Source organism: Podarcis liolepis, assembly GCF_965112155.1.
Source record: "Podarcis liolepis genome assembly, chromosome: 10".
Taxonomy (NCBI): Eukaryota; Metazoa; Chordata; class Lepidosauria; order Squamata; family Lacertidae; genus Podarcis; species Podarcis liolepis.
In genome coordinates this window covers 57,611,968-57,634,364 of record NC_139562.1, presented here as the reverse complement: position 1 = coordinate 57,634,364, position 22,397 = coordinate 57,611,968, and the positions used below count along the sequence as shown (strand labels likewise).

General features: G+C 44.9%; 1 protein-coding gene and 1 long non-coding RNA gene across 3 annotated transcripts in view; one reads left to right on the top strand and one right to left on the bottom strand.

Annotated features, from left to right (window-relative positions):
• Window positions 1-2,038: 2,038 nt before the first annotated feature.
• LOC310687942 overlaps window positions 2,039-22,397 on the bottom strand; it is a 234,265-nt gene continuing 213,906 nt past the window's right edge. The window contains exon 6 of the long non-coding RNA XR_014516663.1: window positions 2,039-2,070. This is a non-coding gene — a long non-coding RNA (uncharacterized lncRNA). The remainder of the gene's footprint in view (window positions 2,071-22,397) is intronic.
• LRRK2 (leucine rich repeat kinase 2) overlaps window positions 20,465-22,397 on the top strand; it is a 77,449-nt gene continuing 75,516 nt past the window's right edge. The window contains exons 1-2 of one of the 2 annotated variants that reach the window (XM_083463189.1): window positions 20,465-21,113; window positions 21,280-21,365. In XM_083463189.1, coding sequence (XP_083319315.1) covers window positions 20,480-21,113; window positions 21,280-21,365 — 720 coding nt within the window. In that variant the 5' untranslated portion in view covers window positions 20,465-20,479. The remainder of the gene's footprint in view (window positions 21,114-21,279; window positions 21,366-22,397) is intronic. The other variant, XM_083463190.1, reaches the window with a different exon arrangement.

The following is a 22,397-nucleotide window of genomic DNA, read 5'->3' as shown; positions in this document are numbered from 1 at the left end:
ACTTACAAAAGGACAGCGAAACAGAAATGGAGAGGGAAGTGTTATCTGTACTGCTTTATTTAACATTTACAGCTTGCTGACAGCTAGAAGGTTAGGAACAAAGGCAGCCATGTTGGTTTATAAGGAGAAGGAAAATATTGGGCGTTTTTGGTTATGGACCTTCGCCTTTTATTAAATCAGTAATAGTTCTCAAGATCACCTTCAAGGCTTGTTCTTAAATTCCAGCCTACATATCACATTGACTAGATACTTCCTGTTTCTAGATAGATAGCATACATCCCAATTTGTTTGTAGGGAGATTTGTTGTTGTTGTTTAGTCGTGCCCGACTCTTCGTGACCCCATGGTCCAGAGCACGCCAGGCACTCCTGTCTTCCACTGCCTCCCGCAGTTTGGTCAAACTCATGCTGGTAGCTTCGAGAACACTGTCCAACCATCTCGTCCTCCGTCGTCCCCTTCTCCTTGTGCTCTCCATCTTTCCCAACATCAGGGTCTTTTCCAGGGAGTCTTCTCTTCTCATGAGGTGGCCAAAGTACTGTAGTCTCAGCTTCACTATCTGTCCTTCCAGTGAGCACTCAGGGCTGATTTCCTTAAGAATGGATAAGTTTGATCTTCTTGCAGTCCATGGGACTCTCAAGAGTCTCCTCCAGCACCATAATTCAAAAGCACCCATTCTTCGGCGATCAGCCTTCTTTATGGTCCAGCTCTCACTTCCATACATCACTACTGGGAAAACCATAGCTTTTACTATACGGACCTTTGTCGGCAAGGTGATGTCTCTGCTTTTTAAGATGCTGTCTAGGTTTGTCATTGCTTTTCTCCCAAGAAGCAGGCGTCTTTTAATTTTGTGACTGCTGTCACCATCTGCAGTGATCATGGAGCCCAAGGAAGTAAAATCTCTCACTGCCTCCATTTCTTCCCCTTCTATTTGCCAGGAGGTGATGGGCCCAGTGGCCATGATCTTAGGTTTTTTGATGTTGAGCTTCAGACCATATTTTGCGCTCTTCCCCTTCTATTTGCCAGGAAGTAGAGTTGGAAGGGTTCCTCTCCCCAGAATCATCTAGACCAGCCCCTGCAATGCAGCAATAAACAGTTGCCCCATGTGGGGTTCAAACCTGCAACCTTGGCATTATCAGCACCACACTCTAACCAATGGAGCTATCATTACATTCCTCCTTGGAAAATGACCAATGAGGCAAGATCTAAAGGCAGTTCAAAGTTCAAACACAGGCCAGGGATGGGGAACTTGCGGCCCTCCAGATTTTCTGGACTCCAGCTCCCAGCAGTCCTAGCCAGTGCAGTGAAGGATCATGGGAGTCGTTGTCTCCAGCAGCAGTTGGAGGCCCACAAGTAGACGGCTTAAGAAATCATGACATTGGTTGACAAGACATGGTCCCACTGCTCTGACTGGAACGGAAGGCTTGTAAATCTTCATAGACCCACACAGAACACAACCGCAGGCCATCTGTGCTGCTGGAAGTTTTGGTCTGCTAATATGCAGTAGATTATTTCTGAATACAGTGGACACTCAGGTTGCGAACGTGTCTGTGCATGCGCAGGCTGCGATTCAGCGCTTGTGCACACGCACAAAGCACGATTTAGCACTTCTGCGCATGTGCGACCGCCGAAACCCGGAAGTAACCCGTTCCGGTCCTTCCAGGTTCCAGCAAGTCCCTAACCTGAAAAAACGCAACCTGAAGCGTCTGTAACCCGAGGTATGACTGTATCCCTTTACTCCTCAGGAGTCCTTGTTCCTCAGGAGGGTAATTGGGCATCTGGTGGCTGGCTGAGTTTGTATCTTTAGTCATTTGATCTTCCTAAGGCTTCGTGGCTGCTTGACATCGGCCTTCGATTCCAAGAAGGGGTTATCTATGTCTTGAGGGGGACACATTTATTTGTACTGGATGGAAACTTAACTGCAGGGGTAGCCAAATTGGTGCATTTCTTATATTGTTGGGCTATGTAAAAATGTAAAAGACCCCTGGACGGTTAAGTCCAGTCAAAGGTGACGATGGGGTTGCAGCACTCATTTTGCTTTCAGGCCGAGGGAGCCGGCGTTTGTCCACAGACAGCTTTCCGGGTCATGTCACCAGCATGACTGAACCGCTTCTGGTGCAACGGAACACTATGACAGAAGCCAGAGTGCGCGGAAATGCTGCTTACCTTCCCGCCGCAGTGATACCTATTTATCTACTTGCACTGGTGTGCTTTTGAACTGCTAGGTTGGCAGGAGCTGGGACAGAGCAATGGGAGCTCACCCCATCGCAGGGATTTGAACCGCCGACCTGATTGCCAAGCCCAAGGGGGCTTAGTGGTTTAGACCACAGCGCCACCTGCGTCCCTACTATTGTTGGGCTACATCATCCCTGGCCCTTGGCCATGTTGTCTGGGGTTGATGAGAACTGGAATCCAACCATGTCTAGAGTGGATCACTTTGGCTACTCCTGGCAACCTAGCAGTTCAAATGCTTACCAGTGCGAGTAGATAAATAGGTACCACTGCGACGGGAAGGTAAATGACGTTTCCATGTGCTCTGGCACTTGTCACGGTGTTCTGTTGTGCCAGAAGTGGTTTAGTCATGCTGGGCACATGACCCAGGAAGCTGTCTGCGGTCAAACGCCAGCTCCCTCAACCTGAAAGCAGAGATGAGCACTGCACACAAAGGCAAATTCGACTGGACTTAACCGTCCAAGGGTCCTTTACCTTTATGTTGGATAAATGGAGTGACATCTTTTCACATGTCAAAAAAGAACAATTTGCTTAAGTGGGCAGGTGCTAAATCAACTTTCGCTTTATTTGAAGAAGAAAAAGGAAATCAGCTGATTCTCACTGCTCACTATGAGAGTGAACTCTGCCAAACACCCACGCCTTCAATCTGGTACAGAGGCTAAGGATAACTTGCTCTCCTCAGAAATCAGGCTAAATGCCTATAATTCAAAAAGGAGGGAAAGAAATAAAAATAGATGTTTAAAAATGGATATGCAGTAACAAAAAGGGGGGAATAGCCAAGGACCAAATAGGAGGACATTTTAGATGGCATATTAGAGAGAGTGAATGGAATGTGGGCTTTTAAATATCAATAAACACTAATTACACATTTGGCAGAAATTTCTTTTTTCCTAACATTTCCTAATAATGGAACTAACATCCTGCTTCAGCCAGACTGCCAGCCCATGGGATGCTAAGCAGGGTTTAGAGGTGACTGGCATTCATTTATTCATTCATTCATTTATTTGTATGCCGCTTTTCCACACACACAAATAATAATGCTCCAAGTGGCATGGGTTGACAGTTACTTGTGCTCAAAGAGGCTTACAACAAAGAAACAGGGGTCCATTTCAAGCAAACACTACAAATATGATTTCATAATACAGTGATACCTTACAACCATAATCCGTTCCGGAGGTCCGGTTGTAAACCAAAACAGTTTGTAACCCAAGGCACGCTTTCGCCAATGAGGCCACCCAAAAAAAAAAATTGGTTGTACAGTAATCCACGCACTTCAGGGTTTGACGTGGTTGTAATCCAAAACGGTTGGAATCCAGGGTACCACTGTGTAGCACAGAAGGAAAACGATAAAAAGAGAAGAAAAATGTTTCGGTCCCTAAAACCTTCTTAGCTTGTTTGTACCGACTGCTCTGAATATGAGAAGAGCCTCCCAGTGGCCAACCAGACACCTGCAGGAAACCTGCAAGCCAGATTGGAGCCCCAAAGCACTCTCCCCTCCCGCCATTTCTAATACCTGGTATTCAGAAGCAAACTATTGTCCAACAGTGGAAGGAGAACGTAGCCATCAGGGTTAGTAGCCAGTCTGAATTCAGCTTAATGAAATATCTCCTGTTCCCCATCAGCTGAGCTGCTGAAGTTACAGGACGATTATAAAAGTGTGAACAATTACAGTTGTGTTTGCTGTATTATAAGGAGAGATATAGGGATTGGTGGTGTTAATAGGAAAGGGTGCATCATCGTCACAATGGTAGCCAGCTATTCGTTTGTGTGGGTTGTGTGTGTGTGTTAATGTGAATGTGAATGAATGAGTGAGTGGGATGTGAGTAGCAGCCGAGGGTAAAATGCAATTAAAACCCTGGTTTCCTGGCCAATACAGTGGCCATGGGGGGTCCCACTGAATAAGATTCTTCTGAATCATAATTCCTACGCCTCTCCAAAATGGGGCTAGAGAGCACAGCACCCCCTCACTCAGGCTTTCATAAATGTGTAGTGTGGAAATTGGATTTGTGACTATCTGCTGAATCAGAATTTCAGTGGTGTCATGCTCCAAGACATTTCTCAATTGGGGGTTCGGGAGGTTGTGTGCCATACCTTTTTTTTTTGCTGAAGTACAAATACCAGCTATTAAATGTACAGTGGTACCTCGGGTTACAGACACTTCAGGTTACAGACGCTTCAGGTTACTGACTCCGCTAACCAGAAATAGTACCTCGGGTTAAGAACTTTGCTTCAGAATGAGAACAGAAATCGTGCAGCAGCGGCAGCAGGAGGCCCCATTAGCTAAAGTGGTGCTTCAGGTTAAGAACAGTTTCAGGTTAAGAACAGACCTCCGGAACAAATTAAGTTCTTAACCCGAGGTACCACTGTACTTCAGTGGGTGTCATGGCCCCCAGTGTCCAGCAGCAGTCAAAATTCTGAGTCGGGGGTCAGCTAAGGAGAGTTACAGGGCTCTGAACCTGCTGCTGGAGATGAGGAATGCAAGGCCCTAGAACATGGGTAGGCAAACTAAGGCCCGGGGGCCGGATCGGGCTCAATCGTTTTCTAAATCCGGCCCACAGATGGTCCGGGAATCAGCGTTTTTTTTACATGAGCAGAATGTGTCCTTTTATTTAAAATGCATCTCTAGATTATTTGTGGGGCATAGGAATTCGTTCTCCCCCCCCCTCAAAATATAGTCCGGCCCCCCACAACGTTTGAGGGACAGTGGACCGGCTCCCTGCTGAAAAAGTTTGCTGACGCCTGCCCTAGAAGAACCCCCTGGATCTATAGGGCCAGAGCCTGAACCATCACAGGCACTTTCCTCTGAGCCTGAGGAACTAACCCCCCACTCCTCCTGAGACCTCACCAGTCAGTGATGAAGGGAGGGCACCAGGCAGGAGGTTGAGGAGTAGAGAAGTCCCCAGCTCCGGGCACAGTAGTTACAAAAGGGTGGAAACTGGGAGATGTTTTATGAGCAAAAGAGGCTCAGTCTGCGCTCAACCTGTCTTGAAACAAGTTGCTCACCTGGAGCTATCTGTGGTGCTGAAATTTCTAAGCAACCTCAATAATAAAATAATCCAACTGCTGTAATGTGCAGAACAAGGATTATGCTGAGTTTACTAAGATTGCACTATAGCACTACTGGGATCACTGGGTTTATTTCTTTGCAATAAACAAACAAACGAATAAAAAATGCAGTCTTAGTAAACTGACTAGGTTGTACCCCACAAATTGTGATGATTGTATTGACTCTTGTTATAGAGCCCAGAAACTTGTTTCAGCTTACAAAACTGTTTCCTTCCCCAGAGACAATCTCAATATGGGAACATTGCACCAAATGCCATTAGTTCCGCCCCACCCCCCAGTGTGAATGTGTGGATCGTGCATGCGAAGGAGCGAATGGGATATGGGCACAAAGAAGGGATTGCAAAAGGAAAATCATATCTGCACACAGTGTGGAGCCAGTGTGGTGTAGTGGTTAAGAGCGGTAGTCTTGTAATCTGGGGAACCGGGTTCGCGTCTCCGCTCCTCCACATGCAGCTGCTGGGTGACCTTGGGCTAGTCACACTTCTCTGAAGTCTCTCAGCCCCACTCACCTCACAGAGTGTTTGTTGTGGGGGAGGAAGGGAAAGGAGAATGTTAGCTGCTTTGAGACTCCTTCGGGTAGTGATAAAGCGGAATATCAAATCCAAACTCTTCTTCGTCTTCAGGTCTGCAGCTATACAAAGATAGTGAACAAGTCAGACGCTAGGGGTCTGCAACCCGCGGCTCCGGAGCCGCATGTGGCTCTTTTACACCTTTGCTGCGGCTCCAGGGCGGATACTAGCGAGGGGAGGAGGCGCATTGTGCGCCCCGACACTCCACTGTGGCGGGCGCTGTACTGGCTGTGACGTCGCATGGGGGCGGTGCGTGCGTTAGTCACGCACCGTCCCGACGTCACCTTCCCGCCCGCTGTCAGATCGCGGCTCCGGAGATATATTTGTTTTAAATGTCGCAATGGTTTTGCGGCTCCCAGGTTTTTTTTCCTTCTGAAACGGGTCCAAGTGGCTCTTTTTGTCTTAAAGGTTGCAGATCCCTGCACTAGATCATAATATTGCATGTACTGTAGGATGTTATTGTCAGCTCACAGTCATAGTAAATGAGGAACTCACAAGGTTGCAGTCTTTAATAGTGTTATCTACCATTTCGGAGACCTCTTTTAAAAAGCATCTTTAAAAGACATCTTAAAAAGCAGAGACATCACCTTGCTAACAAATGTCCGTATAGTTAAAGCCATGGTTTTCCCAGTAGTGATGTATGGAAGTGAGAGCTGGACCATAAAGAAGGCTGATCGCCGAAGAATTGATGCTTTTGAATTATGGTGCTGGAGGAAACTTTTGAGAGTCCCATGGTCTGCAAGAAGATCAAATGCATCCATTCTTAAGGAAATCAGCCTGGAGTGCTCACTGGAAGGACAGATCCTGAAGCTGAGGCTCCAATACTTTGGCCACCTCATGCGAAGAGAAGACTCCCTGGAAAAGACCCTGATGTTGGGAAAGATGGAGGGCCCAAGGAGAAGGGGGCGACAGAGGACAAGATGGTTGGACAGTGTTCTCGAAGCTACCAGCATGAGTTTGACCAAACTGCGGGAGGCAGTGGAAGACAGGAGTGCCTGGCGTGCTCTGGTCCATGGGGTCACAAAGAGTTGGACACGACTAAACAACAACAACCATTTCAGATAGCGGGTGGATTATTCAATAGGGGCAGTCTGACTTAGGCCCTATCTGCACTACACATTTAAACTTGCCACTCGAAATAGTTATAGCTTCCCCCAAAGGATTCTAGGAACAGTAGTTTGTTAAGAGTGCTGAGAGTTGCTATGAGGCCCCTTGTCCCCTCCCAAAACTACAATGCCCCAAGTTCCCTGATAAACAGGGATTACGCCACTCTATAGCGGGGGGGAGAGATGCAGATGAAGGGCGGTATACAAATTTAATAAATAACAACAATAAATAATTTGTAGTTTACCACACAGAGGAGCTGCACACATACCCAGAACTTCAAAATAGGGAGTTTGATGGTGGAGGTGGAGGTGAGCAGGGCACAATTTTGGATGCAGAGAAATTCAGTGGAGCACGGCATTGTGAGATTTCTCTTGCACTGCTTCAAAAAGGCAACACTGCTTGTTTTCTTACGAGCCCTGGCTGATGTGCTTTTCTCATTGCAATTGATTTCCCAAGCTGGGGTGAACTTACCTAATGAAGTCATTATTCATGACTTCTAATGTTTATTACTTCTAATCTTCTGGTAATTCCAGGGTATTTAATGCATAGCAAAATAGATTTTCTTCTTCTATTTCTATGTAAGGAATTGATCTAAAGTTATTCACTCATTAAGCCTTCAAATAGGATAAACTTCAATGAAGAGAGAGTGGAGGGTGGGGAACACTACAGGTATATCGTGCTGGTAGGTTCTAAATATTATTAGAGTATAGGGATGTCCTACTTAAAATCTGGGAGACATCCACGTCTTGCCCTTACTAGGCTCTGAGCTCCCAAGGAAATGGTCTTTAATTGTGGCACCTCTTAATAGAATGGTGTTGCAGCAGATACGGTGCATTAAGGCCTACTAGAGGAATTAATGCAGCCTCATTGACACAAATGCACTATAGTACAGTACTTAGTCAACCAGGTTTTCAGGGGATGCGAAAACCAGTGGCATCTTGGTATGTGCTCATGAGTTCTTGAAACAGCACCATCATAGATTCTGTGACTGGGAAGGAGGTTCCACTCTGGTCCATAGCAGTCCCATTATATGTACCAGGTTCCCAGCTAGGTGAAATTCTAAATTCAAATACTGGGTGTTGGGCACATGGAACAGAGTAAAGATTCTAATAGTGCACCAACCATCCTGCCGCCTAACAGAATGTGTGATGGCCTGGGATTCAGACTCGGATGCTGAACCTGAGGAATCCCAGCCTGCACAGGATTCCCCGCCTCCAGAACCAGCTGAGCCGGGGGCGGGGCTTGAGCCTGAAGGGTCCTCACCTGTGCTGGATCCTCAGGTGCAGGCACCAGCTGAGTCTGCTCTGGCTCCTGAGGTGATGGAGGACCCATTGCCTGCAGATGCTCCACTCTCAGCCCCGTCAGGGGAAGGTGAGGTTGCCTCTGGGTCCGGTAATCCTCCAGCCTCTCCTGAGCTGCAGAGGCTCAGGGCAGAGAGGCGGAGGGAACTAAGTTCCTGCAGGAGGAGTGCTTGCCTCCAGGCCAGGAGAGGTGAGTCACCTGTGGACTGGGACCGCCCTATGCCTCGGGGCAGATAAATGCCAGCCAGCCCAGTCCCAGGTTGTGGGAGCAACATTGTTGGTAGCCTGTTCCTGCCTGCACCCTGTCCTGCTCTTCTGCCAGAGTTCCTGACCTCACCCGACTCCCTGCCTTGGACCCCGCTTCAGCTTTGACGGACAGCCTCCATACTGTACCCTCGACCTCGGACTGGACTCGGACCTCGCCGCACGGTTAGCCCTCAGGACCAGCACATTCTGCCTGTACTGGCTACAGTGGCCCCCGACACAGGTTTTCAACCTTTTAGGGTCCACGGCTCTCTTGACCAACTATGTTTTTTCCTGTGGCACCCCTGTGGGGCTCAGGAGCCCAGTTATGTCCCCCCTTGCCTGTAGAGCCGGCAGTCCCTCACCCCTTTTTCAAACACCCTTCCTTGTGGAGTGTTCCCTCAGCCTCCTCTCCTCTCCCTTCTCCTTCGGAGTCCTCTGGGCAGCCGCCGCTGCTGCTGCCCTTGGTCTCTGAGCTGCCCCTCTGCCCCAAAGAGAGCTGCTTCCTCACACTGCCCTACATGGGCCTGGGAAGCACCTCCAGGCCAGTCCCAGAGGCACCATTCGCCTGCGGAGCTTGTAGCCAGGGCTGCTGCAACAAACGGCTGTGCAAGCCTTTGGGTGGCAGAGATGCGAGAGGAAGTCAGAGGAGGGAGGAAAGGACAGAGGGACAGAGACCAGTGTTGCCCGCGGCACCCCTGACCATCATTCAAGGCACCCCAGGGTGCCATGGCACTCTGGTTGAAAGCCACTGGCCTAAGACATAGTGTTGATGACTCCCAGCCTTTTGTATTAGACTATTGAGGCTGCCTTGTTTGGGATCACAGAGGACTGCTGTTATGTACTGAAGTTCTCACCCTGGGCCAGCAGGGGGATACTGTAGATAGTTTTCACTCAGGTCCACATATGCAAATAAGGAATTGAAAGTGACGGTTCACTGTTGCCTTGTAGTGGAGCTCTATATAAGTAGGTTGGCTGAACCTTTCTGTTCAGTTCTGTTCTGGGCCTGTGAATAAACAAGAGCTGTTTGAAGAATTGCTGTGTCGTCTGATATGTTCACCCACAACTTAACAACTGCCACAAAAGCTATAGAGCTTTCTGAAAATGTTTTGGTCCTGCATGTATGCCTGATTTTGTTTTCTCTGCTGGGTGGTTTGGTGTGATCTGCACCTGGGGGCTATGTCCAGTGAACAAGAACCCAGGTGTATTAGACACCATAACCCTTTTATTTTGCTTTCACATATTGTAAGAAAGAGGGGATTGTCTTATCACTGACATTTGTAATCTGTTCTGAGAATTCTTTTTAGGTGAAGAATGAGACAAAGCATACTTTAAATAAATAAATACACTTGTACCTTGGGTTAAGAACTTAATTCATTCTGGAGGTCTGTTATTAATCTGAAACTGTTCTGAACTTGAGGTACCACTTTAGCTAATGGGGCCTCCCGCTGCCGTTCTCATCCTGAAGCAAAGTTCTTAACCCGAGGTACTATTTCTGGGTTAACGGAGTCTGTAACCTGAAGCGTATGTAAACTGAAGTGTCTGTAACCCAAGGTACATGCTGGAGGTGTAAAACAAAAACCAGATGCAGCGGAAATGTATGGAGACTTAAATTTTGGATAAGGCAATGATGCCATTTGGACAAATAGATTTTAAGGCAAAAGGTAAAGGACTGCTGTACAGTTGAGTCCAAAGTCAAAGGCGACTATGGGGTGGCGACGCTCATCTCTCTTTCAGGCTGAGGGAGCTTGCGTTTGTCCACAGACAGCTTACCGGGTCACATGGCCAGCATGACTAAACCGCTTCTGGCGCAACGGAACACTATGACAGAAACCAGAGTGCACAGAAACACCGTTTACCTTCCCGCCGTGGTGGCACCAATTTATCTACTTGCACTGGTGTGCTTTCAAACTGCTAGGTTGGCAGGAGCTGGGACAAAGCAATGAGAGGTCACTCCGTCGCGGGGATTTGAACCGCTGACCTTCTGATTGGTTTAGACCACAATAGGTTGAAATACACATAAACCTTTTGGTTGTGTATCCTGCCCCTTCTTGCCTCCTTTTGTTTGCACTTGAATGTTGTATTGAAGTGTTCAATTAACCATAGTTTCTCATTTACCAGTAATTGAAACCAGTAAACAATGGTCACCAGGTTCTAACTAAGCCAGGCTCTTTAACCACAGCTACCAATGTGCAAGAAATGATGTCAGTTATGTTAGGTTTGTTATTGGCTTAATCCTTGTGGTTTGTTTAGGGGTAACAAACCATGGCCCCAGGCTCAGACATAATGCTAAACCAGACCGTGGTTTGGCTCCCAGCAGCAGGAGGAGCAAAGCACTCACAATTTCAGCGGTGTGCACTAGCATGCTGCATATTCACCTATAAACCATAGTTTACCTAGTTTAACTAATGTTTGAAATGACGTATGGACGTACGTGTTTGTGTATGGGTTTCTAATGTTATCCAAGGATGTGTATTTATGCATATATATATATTTGTTGCGCATTTGTAGGTCACATTTTCTCTGATCTGTTGTACCCAAAATAAGTGATTAAGACAGAAATAAAACAAGTATAAAGCAAAAGCATCAAGCATCAAAAAGAACATAGACACAGCAGTAAATTGCAGATAAAAACAAATAAGCACAAATTAAAAGTCTTAGCAGCCTATCTGCCATACCCAAATAGGCTTCAAGTAAAAAAACCCAAACAAACAGAACAATAACTATATACTAAACACCCCCAAAGTCAAATAATTAGGGTGGACTTTTCATAGTGTTTCAGAGAATAGAACATAAACTGGATTTTCTTATATAAACTCAATATATTCTGTTCCAATATTAACAGACAAGCATCATGACGTATAGCAGGTGTCAGCAAACTTTTGGCCGGTCCACTGTATCTCAGACCTTGTAGGGGGCCGGACTATATTTCAAAGAAAAATAAATGAACGAATTCCTATGCCCCACAAAAAACCCAGAGATGCATTTTAAATAAAAGCACACATTCTACTCATGTAAAAACACACTGGTTCCTGGACCATCCATGGGCCGGATTTAGAAGGTGATTGGAACGGATCCAGCCCCTGGGCCTTAGTTTGCCTACCCATGACATATAGATTCCGCATTAAAAATATTGCACACATGAAACACTAGATGTCACTCTAAAGTAAGACATATTCATAGACACAATGAAGGAATCGTGTTAGCAGCAGCTTTTATATATATTTTTAAGAAAGATAATATATTTAATTACCTTTTCCAAATTAATTCTTTTGCAGCTAAAACACATTCTATTCTCTCTCTCTCACACACACACACTCTATCTATCTATCTATCTATCTATCTATCTATCATCTATCTATCTATCTATCTATCATCTATCTATCTAATTTTTTGGGGATGCGGGTGGCGCTGTGGTCTGAACCACAGAGCCTCTTGGGCTTGCCGATCGGAAGGTCAGCGGTTCGAATCCCCGCGACAGGGTGAGCTCCAGTTGCTTGGCCCCTGCTCCTGCCAACCTAGCAGTTTGAAAGCATGTCAAAATGCAAGTAGATAAATAGGTACCGCTCCGGCGGGAAGGTAAACAGCGTTTCCGTGCACTGCTCTGGTGCGCTGCTCTGGCTTAGTCATGCTGGCCACATGACCCAGAAGCTGTACGCCGGCTCCCTTGGCCAGTAAAGCAAGATGAGTGCCGCAATCCCAGAGTCGGTCATGACTGGACCTAATGGTCAGGGGTCCCTTTACCTTTACCTTGGGTTACAAACTTAATTTGGTCCGGAGGTCCATTCTTAACCCGACTGGACCTAACGGTCAGGGCTCCCTTTACCTTTACCTATCTAATTTTTAAATATCAAGTATAAAAGCACTCATAGTTCAAACTACAGTCTGATATATCCTGGTTTAATTTTTGAGGGCAAACATATTTGTGCTTGCTTGCTTGCTTGCTGAAGTGACCTAATTGCAGCACATTGTACAGTACAAGGATTGTTCCCAGCAAAATAAAACCTTGCATTACTGCTTCCCAAACATTCCGCAAGAAGTACTTAAACAAGCATCTTTATACGAATCATTGGCTTGAGTGCTGTAAAGTCATGTTTCTCTTCCAGCGCTTGGACAACTCACTGCATCAACAATCTGAAATATGTCACAGATAGATTTGGTCACAGTTTATGGCCTCTAATTGTGAAGCAAATTGTGAAACGAAGACAAGAGTTTCTTTGTGGAGGAAGCCTTATAAAATATGTGATAATGACAGAAGCAAAGTGTCCCACTTTTCAGAAATTAGAGGACGCCGCTTATGCAACAACGTTTGCACATTTAAGCAGTCATTAGCCATGTTTTCAGCTGAAAAAGAATCCCAAACTGCTAAATGCAGGTGGATTTCTCGCAATCAGATGTCTTTAAAGAGCAGATTCATGACTTGGGCTAAAACTGCATTGTAAAGAAATAATCCAGAACTTTACATGCATCATGTACTTTGCTCTTTTCAGGAAACCAAAGCAGGGAAAATAGTGGATTGTAAATGACCATATAGGTATTTTTTTGCAGGTGATTTCCTCTTATCTCATATTTTATGCTGCTAAATTTAGATCACTTTGTCACCAAAGTGTTACATTGCTCCCAGGTTTTGCAATCACATGCATACTATACCCTGGCTTTTGACACCTGAGGTGTGTGTTTTCAGGGGCCAACCTAATACTGTGGTTGTAATCTGTTTCAACTGTTTTTCATTCTGAAATTTAAATTGCTGTAACCCATCCTGGGACCTGCTGCGGAAGAATGGGACATGGGTGGCGCTGTGGGTTAAACCACAGAGCCTAGGGCTTGCCGATCAGAAGGTTGGCAGTTCGAATCCCCGCAACAGGGTGAGCTCCCATTGCTCGGTCCCTGCTTCCTGCTAACCTAGCAGTTTGAAAGCACGTCAAAGTGCAAGTAGATAAATAGGTACCGCTCCAGCGGGAAGGTCAACGGCGTTTCCGTACGCTGCTCTGGTTCGCCAGAAGCGGCTTAGTCATGCTGGCCACATGACCCAGAAGCTGCACGCTGGCTCCCTTGGCCAATAAAGCGAGATGAGCACCACAACCCCAGAGTCAGTCACGACTGGACCTAATGGTCAGGGGTCCCTTTACCTTTACCTTGGGTTACAAACTTAATTTGGTCCGGAGGTCCGTTCTTAACCCGAAACCGTTCTTAACCTGAGGTGTGTTTCGCTAATGGGGCCTCACGCTGCCACCACACCGCCGCACGATTTCCATTCTCATCATGGGGCAAATTTCGCAACCCGGGGTACTACTTCCAGGTTAGCGGAGTTTGTAACCTGAGGTGTTTGTAACCCAAGGTACCACTGTAATACATAAAATGACACCATCCCCCATAAAATTGTCTTTTATAAGAACCATAGAAGTAAATGGAGCCACACAAGAGCGCATTTACAGACCCTCCAAGTGTCCCTACTTTCCAGGGACAGTCCTGGATTTACAGAAGGCATCCTGGTTTCTGATTTGATCCTGGAATGTCCCGCTTTTCCTTAGGATGTCCCAATTTTCATTGGAGAATGCTGGAGTATATGGAGTTATGCAACCTAAGGAAGTTAGATTGGCCTCAACCAGAGCCAGGGCCTTCTCAACACTGGCCCCGGTCTGGTGGAACACTCTGCCTCATGAGACCAGGGCCCTGCAGGATCTGATTTCTTTCCGCAATGCCTGTAAGACAGAGTTATTCCGCCTGGCCTTTGGCTTGGAGCCAATTTGATTCCCTCCCTCCCTCTCTTTCTTTTCCTTTTCCCTCTCCTCCTGCGATGAGGCATTTTAATGAGGCATTTTAATATTTTAATGTTTCAATATTTTAATGTTGTATTTTAATTTTGTTTTAAGTTGTAATCATTCAACTTGTTTTTATTATTGCTTGTTAGCCACCCTGAGCCCGGCCTTGGCTGGGGAGGGCGGGGAATAAATAAATTATTATTATTATTATTATTATTATTATTAACCTCTGAGCCAATGAGATAAGTAACTATTCAACCTTTAGAGGACATCTGAAGGCAGCCATGTACAGTGGTACCTTTGGTTACAAACACCTTGGGGTACAGACTCTGCTAACCCGGAAGTAGTACCTCGGGTTAAGAACTTTGCCCCAGGATGGGAACAGAAATTGCATGCCAGCGGGAGACCCCATTAGCTAAAGTGGTACCTCAGGTTAAGAACGGTTTCAGGTTTAGAACAGACCTCCAGAACGAATTAAGTTCGTAACCAGAGGTACCACTGTATAGGGAAGTTTGTTTAATGTTTAGTGACGTTTATATATATATTGAAAGCCACCCAGAGTGACTGAGGCAACCTAGTGAGATGGGTGGGGTATAAATAATGAAATTATTATTCTAATTATGGAATAGGATGTCTCTGTTTCATTGGAGATATGTTGGAGAGTATGCATTTGTATTCTTGCACAGCTTCTATTACTTGCACAGGACAATTTTCCAGACAACTGTGCTTTTACTTGGAAGTACGGTAAGTCCTATTGAACTTAGTGGGCACCTGCTTCTGATAATAATAATAATAATTTATTATTTGTACCCCGCCCATCTGGCTGGGTTCCCCCAGCCACTCTGGGCGGCTTCCACAGAAACCAAAAATACAGTAAAATCACACATTTAAAACTTCCCTAAAGGACTGGGGTAAAGTGACAGAATGAGGTTTTATTAAAAAACTGGCAAAGTAATAATGTCATTGCAATTTTCTTGCGGGCAAGTATCCCAGCTTAATGTTTAGGACCATTGAGGCAATTATATAACAAACAGAGCTTTCATATTAAGAATTCCCCAATAGATTGGTCTTAAGATCAAAGTCAATAATATACAGACTCTTTGTTAAAAAACAAGCAAACCATTCTATGTAATATCTAGTCTATGGAGGAATATATTACAGAATATTAGCAGGCAAGCTCGTTCACATAAGAAAAATACAACAATAAGCCAACAATTTTTCTGTTCCCAAGTATAATCTCTTCCTCTTGATCATCAGATTCCTTGACTCCTGGACCATCTGACCACTTGAACTGCTGTTGTCCAATCCTAGGACTGGACCTGACACTGGATATAGACTCTGCCTGCAGGCAAGTGCACCTCTGACACTCTGTTGGTTGGCTGGTTGCCCACTCCCCTTAGCTTGCTCGTTGTTTCTTCAGCACGAAATTGTGACACATTACACTTTACCCAACCCGCAATAGCTCCTTCAAATCCCCAACACTGTTGCCAATCCTCATTCCCTACAATTTGCCAAAATTTCCCCACACTTTATCTATAAGTTCTCCCTCCTCTACGCAGATTGGCCCAGGCCCAAGATCTCATGGCCACTTAAGGAGAGGATGATGAAGGGCAGAAATTATTGGATGGATTTGCAGCTAGCTGACTGACTGAACCTAAAGAACGCTCACTAATGATTCCTCATCAACTTGGGGAAAATGGACCCATTGTTGTTCAATGTCTTTATAAATGACTTGGATGAAGGCATTGAGGGGATGCTCATCCAATCTGCAGATGACACCAAGATGGGAGGGTTAGCCAATGCCGTTGAAGACAGATGTCTCAACAGACATGCAAAAGAATGCACACCTGCACACACACACACACACACTGATTCAGGTGTGTTTTAAACTTTCACACAAATAAGGTATTGGGAACTAGTAACCAAATTAAGCGTTGTACTGATGATGATGATGATGATGATGATGATGATGATGATGATGATATTTATATACCCCACCCTTCACCCAAAAGATCACAGGCTGGTTCACAGCATAAAAATACAAAATGAGAATATAAAATATAAAATAAATGTTTACTTGTAGGTAAGTTGCACTGTGTTCAATGGAGTTTACTACCAGGTAAGTATGCATAAATGATTTCAACTTAAAGATCTGAAATCACAACTTTGAATATGAACAAGGCTTTGTCAGCAGCCTGGATGCTACGTTCTAAACCAGCTGAAACTTCCAAAGGCTTTTCAAAAGTCACCCCATGTATAATTAGTAGGTTCACCAACCCCTGGGAACAGGAGACTAAGAGTTATGCGCTGAAATGCATTGTAACTGTTAGAAGGCCCAGGAGAAAGGTATTTAAATATCATCCTACGATTCTGGAAAAGCAGAGAAGCTCAGTAACATCTACATAATGTGTTCCTTGTCTTCTTTCCTGAATGCACCCGTTGTCCAGCATAACTTGACTTCTCATAATTACATATAATTAAATAAAGTAAAATTAAGTGTGACTGGCAAGATAGAAGACTAGGGTAGTAGTGGGAAAATACATGGCCTCTGTATGTGCAAATGTGAAATTCATTTCAGAATATGTTGTTATTAGTGTGCAGCATAATGCGTACATTTGAATGGTGGCACAGGGGCGTAGGAAAGGGGGCGGGTCGCCCCAGGTGCCATCATGGGGGGGGGGGTGTGACAATTTATCAAGGAACAATTACTGCCCTACTAGGGTGGTTCATAAAAAACATTTTTTTGGAAATGCCTGCTCCGAAGGTCTTATCTTACTATAGATTATATAGCTATATATGAAATTTCATGCATATCAGTTAATATAGTGACCCTCCTCCATGAAAACAGCTGTTTACTTATCCGTTTTCCTATGTCGTGAAGGCTGAAATTTCAATTCAGTGGAGCAGGGTCGTGATATGCATGAAATTTCAGATAGCGACTTTGAGAGTATGTTGTCCCTTACTCATGAAAAAGAACAGAAACTAAATCTCAAACACCTTATCCCCTTTTGACATGCCCCTGATAGCCATACATAGATAATTAGCGGCTCTGATTTGCCTTTCCAGGGACGAGCAACAGCCAGCTGTGCTGTTGTCAGTGAAAATAACATTTCCCCATAATTTTTGCACTGTATTGCAGGCCCACTGTGCATGGAAAGAGGAACCACAATTCCTACAGCCTTTTCAACACAATGGGGACATTGATGAATCACTGTATTTTAATATTCTGCTGGAAGCCGCCCAGAGAGGCTGGGGAAACTCAGTCAGATGGGTGGGGTATAAATAAATAAATAAATAAAATTATTATTATTAAGACCATTATCTGAAGGAAGGCAGAAGGTAGGCTTTTTTTGGGGGGGGAGCAGGACCACATCCCCTCCTATTTGTATTCAACAATTGCTTAAAAAAAAAAAGGACAAGGGGGACACAGATTGTGCATACATTTGCATACATACATTTGCATGTGCATGTGCATACATTTGCATACATACATATATGCACATTTAGAAAATGTGCATACATTTGCATACATACATATATGCACATTTAGAAATAAATGCTATAATTTAAATAGTCAAGTACATATCTTGCATTTCTATCTGCTGTCTGGGTTTTGTTTGATTGGCAACTTCAAGACCTCTGTCTCTTTTTGGTCCTAAGCTGGGACTGGAAAGGCCTTTAAACCGAGAACATCTTTAAAAAGAGGATTGTCCTCTGTACAGTAGGACATCTGGCCACATTAAAACAGTTGTGTGTACAAATTTTATACCAAAATTTGCAGATGGTAGGGAAGAGGAGGTGATGTCATTCTGTACATAGGTGGGGAATAGCTGAACAAGCTATGGGTTTACAAGGATTGCTATGAGTCACATTTTACTGTGTCATGAGCCCTCTGATATATTTACCAGAAAACTCCTGGTATCTGCTACTGCTGAATGTTTAATGTGAAGTATTTGTTCTACTGATATGCCGACCTTAGAGCAAGCATAAAAAAGAAATCATGAGATGGATAGACACTGTCCACTGAAGACTGAACTCAGTCCCTTTTCTGGGGTAGTTCTTGTATAATGACATCAGAAAATGAAAAAGAGTAATGCAAGCAACTCTCTCTCGTGGAATGATATGTAATCTGATATCAAAGTGCAAAATAAATATTTATCCATCTAACACTCAGGATAGATGTATGTCAGACCCTCCAAATGTCCCTATTTTTCAGGGACAGTTCTGGATTTACAGAAGCCGCCCCAGTTTCTGATTTGATCCTGGAACGTCCCGCTTCTCCTTAGGACGTCCCTATTTTCACGGGAGAAATGTTGGAAGATATGGTAGGGCCTTTTGGCAGTTCCCTGTGCGAGAAGCAAAGTTACAGGGAACTAGGGAGAGGGCCTTCTCGGTGGTGGCACCCGCCCTGTGGAACGCCCTCCCATCAGATGTCAAGGAAATAAACAACTATCTGATTTTTAGAAGACATCTGAAGGCAACAATGTTTAGGGGAGTTTTTAATGTCTAATGTTTTACGATTTTTTAGGTGCTGTATGCTGCCCAGAGTGGCTTGGGAAAGCCAGCCAGATGGGTGGGGTATAAATAATAAAATTAGTATTTATTATTATTATTATTATTTTATTATTATTATTATGTTGAACTGGCCATGTCCTTCTTTGTACTACCGTCCAAAAAAACCACTTCCCCCAGCTTCATTCCCGTCAAGTTTTGCAACAGCCTACAATCATTTTAAGCTGGGGTTCCCAATGGTCGTCTTCCCCTCAGATAAGAGGCACTTGCTGACAATTTGGCACAAAATGGAAAGAAATCCCAGCAAAGGAAGACTGGATATAAAAACTTATGGAATATACAGAAATGGCGAAACTTACTGGAAAAATAAAAAAATCAAGATAACCAACTTTTTATAAAAGAATGGAAATGGTTTATTGAATATTTACAGATAAATTGCAAACTGATAAAAACATTGGCAGGACTATTGTAACAACCTGCAGTTTCATTAAGAGCGTATATGTAAAGCAGATAAATAAACGAGCAAATTAAAGGAATTTGGATATGCAGAAGGTATTAAAAAATAAATTTAAGGAACTGCAGAAAGAGGGGGAAGGAAGTCAAGCTTTGAAATGTTAGAATGATTGTAAAATTAATTAAATGTATAAATCTGAAAAGTGGAGAGAGAGAGAGAGAGAGAATTTGGCGCAAAAGACAGCCTTTTGGAGGAAAGGAAATTAATAATAATAGTACTAATATACAAGGAAGAATGAAGGCAGGGATACCCGCTATGACCGGGGATATTTTCCCCTCAGCTTGCTTTTGTCAACTCATTACCACACTAACGATAACTTATGTTGGAAATGTAAAGAGAAAGAAGGCACTTTTTTCATGTGTGGTGGACGTGTCCCAAGGTGAAAGACTTCTGGGAAAAGATTTATAATGATTTTTTTTATAAAGTTGAAAAATACATTTATTAAGAAACCAGAAGCCTTTCTGTTTGGAATAACAGGACTGGAATTGCCCAAGAAGGCTGTTAGACTGTTTTTGTATGCCACTACAGCAGCAATACTTTTATTAGCCAAAAATTGGAAATACCGACATTAGAAGAATGGCAGATGAAGATGCGACTTTTTGGAGCTGGCTGACCTGACTGGAAGAATCCGCGATCAGAAAGAGGAGGAAACACAAGAAGACTGGAAGAAATTTAAAGAATATTTAGTGAGATTCTGTAATATAATTAGGAAATCCCTAGAAGTAACAGATCCTAATCTAGGGATAGAAAGGGATAGAAAATCTAGGGATAGAAAAAGATGAATAATAAAGATTATCATGGATGACAATTGGAAGTAAGCTTAAGAAGTTTGTAATGAAAGAAGAAAGTGATGTTATAAATATGAAATTGGGAACTGCTAAATATGTAATAGGATGAAATCCAGATTGGAGGGTGTCGGGGAAGTCTTTTAGCAATATAAATACACCAGGGAATAAGAAAAAAAAATCTTCTTTTGTTTTGTGTGTTTTTATTAAGTTTTTATGTTGTGTCAAATGTAACATTTTTCTTTTGTGTTTTTGTCTGTGTTATAAGAGAAAACTAATATATATTTTTTTGGGGGGGACAAAACTCTGAGGCGGTCGGGCGCCTCGAAACCGCCTTTTCCTCCCGCCTTCACACAACCACGAACGCGCAACCGCCGCCTTCTCGAGACCGCCATGAGGTCGCCATTCCTGCCCTCAGGAGAGCCGCCTTTTTGGCGCGGGCGAGGGGCACTTCGCCGCCCCCATCCCCTCACCCCGAGTTGCCCAGCCATCTCCCTCCGTAAAAATCCCTTTCCTCGCTCCCTCGGTTTCGTTTTCGGCGCCTGCGGCTCCTCCCGCTTCCCTCCCCTTGACGAAAGCCAAGCCGCCAGGCGGGCCGAGCTGATTTCCCGCCTCTTTTTCCCTCCCCGCTTCGAGGCCGGCGGGGCAAACGTCCGCAACGAAAGCGCCATCTACGGGCATGGGGCGCGCACTGCCGGCTCCCTTCGCCGCCACCCCTCCTCCTCCTCCTCCTCCTCCGTCGCGGCCGAGCGGGCAGGAGGGAGCCTGCCGTGGGGCTGCGGGGTTTGTGAGGGGGGATCCCTCCGAGCTGCTCTCGCTGAGGGAAAGTTTGTGTCCGCCGAGGGAGACATGAGCGGAGGCGGCGGCCGGAGGGGGAGCGGCAGGAGCTGCCGGGGCGACGAGGAGGAGAGGGAAGCGGCTCTCCAGAAGCTCATCGTCCGCCTGAAGAATGTCCAGGAAGGGAAGCAGATCGACACCCTCGTCCAGATCCTGAGGGATCTCCTCGCCTTCGCCTCGTCGCCCAGCGGTAAACTCCGGAGAGCAGCCTTCGCGTTTCGGGGTTTTATTCTTGCTTGGCTTTCCGAGCTGTTGAGTAACGTGGCAATAACTTTTTCGCTCTCTCCCCCCCCCGGCATTTTCCTATTTCGTTTTTCCTTTTTATTTCTTTTCTCTCCCTCTTCGGTCTCGCTCAGGTCCTCCCTTGCTCGTCGGCAAGAACGTCCACGTGCCTCTGTTGTTGGTGCTGGCCTCGTACATGAGGGTGGCGAGCGTGCAGCAGGTAAATAAAGAACAGCACGTGTAAAAGAAGAACGGAAAATGCTTGCATGGGTGAAAAATGTGTGCGTTTTTTTAAAAATACTCGCTGGCAGCACTGAGATGATAAATTCAACGGTGTAGATCAGTTTTGAGGGATGCAACACTGAATGGTTTTGCGTGTGTAAAATATTCAGGGATTAATGAGAATGAGAAAGAGAAGAAGGGAAGCCGTTGGTTTAAGGTGGTTTAAAAGAATACAGTGGTACCTCGGGTTACATACGTTTCAGGTTACACACTCCGTTAACCCAGAAACATTGCTTCAGGTTAAGAACTTTGCTTCAGGATAAGGACAGAAATCGGGCTCCAGCGGCAGCAGGAGGCCCCATTAGCTAAAGTGGTGCTTCAGGTTAAGAACAGTTTCAGGTTAAGAACAGACCTCCGGAACGAATTAAGTACTTAACCCGAGGTACCACTGTATTCTACAAAGTAAAATAGAAAAACTTAATAAAATCCTACAAAATAAAAAATAAATAACTGTTGGGTCGCAGAATTGAGCACTTGGAAGGGGACCCCCCCCCACCGGTCATCTCGTCCAAGGCAGGAAGAAGCAGGTGGCCCAAATGGCAATCAGACCCCTTGGCTTTATCAGCGACATGCTCTAACCCACTGAGCTATCGGCTCCTCCTTTTTTATACTTCTCCCACCCCTCCTCCCAGCCCAGCACATAGAGAATTGTGGAGTCGGAACCACAAGGGTCGTCTAGTCCAACCCCCTGAGATGCAGGAATCTTTTGCTCGAACCCAGAACCCTGAGATTAAGAGAGTCGTGATCTACTCACTGAGCTATCCCAGCAGATGAAGAACAATTCGACTTTGTTTTCTCCAACCTCACTTTATTGCAGGGTGATGTCTACTGCAAAGTTTGATATGATATCAGGATATAGAAAGGGATGCCCAAATGGAAATCCTAGGTCCGAAGATGCTCTTTGTGGTGATTGGGGATGTCTTAACTCAATTTGTACCCATTTCTAAAGCAAATTTGGGTTCAGTTCATA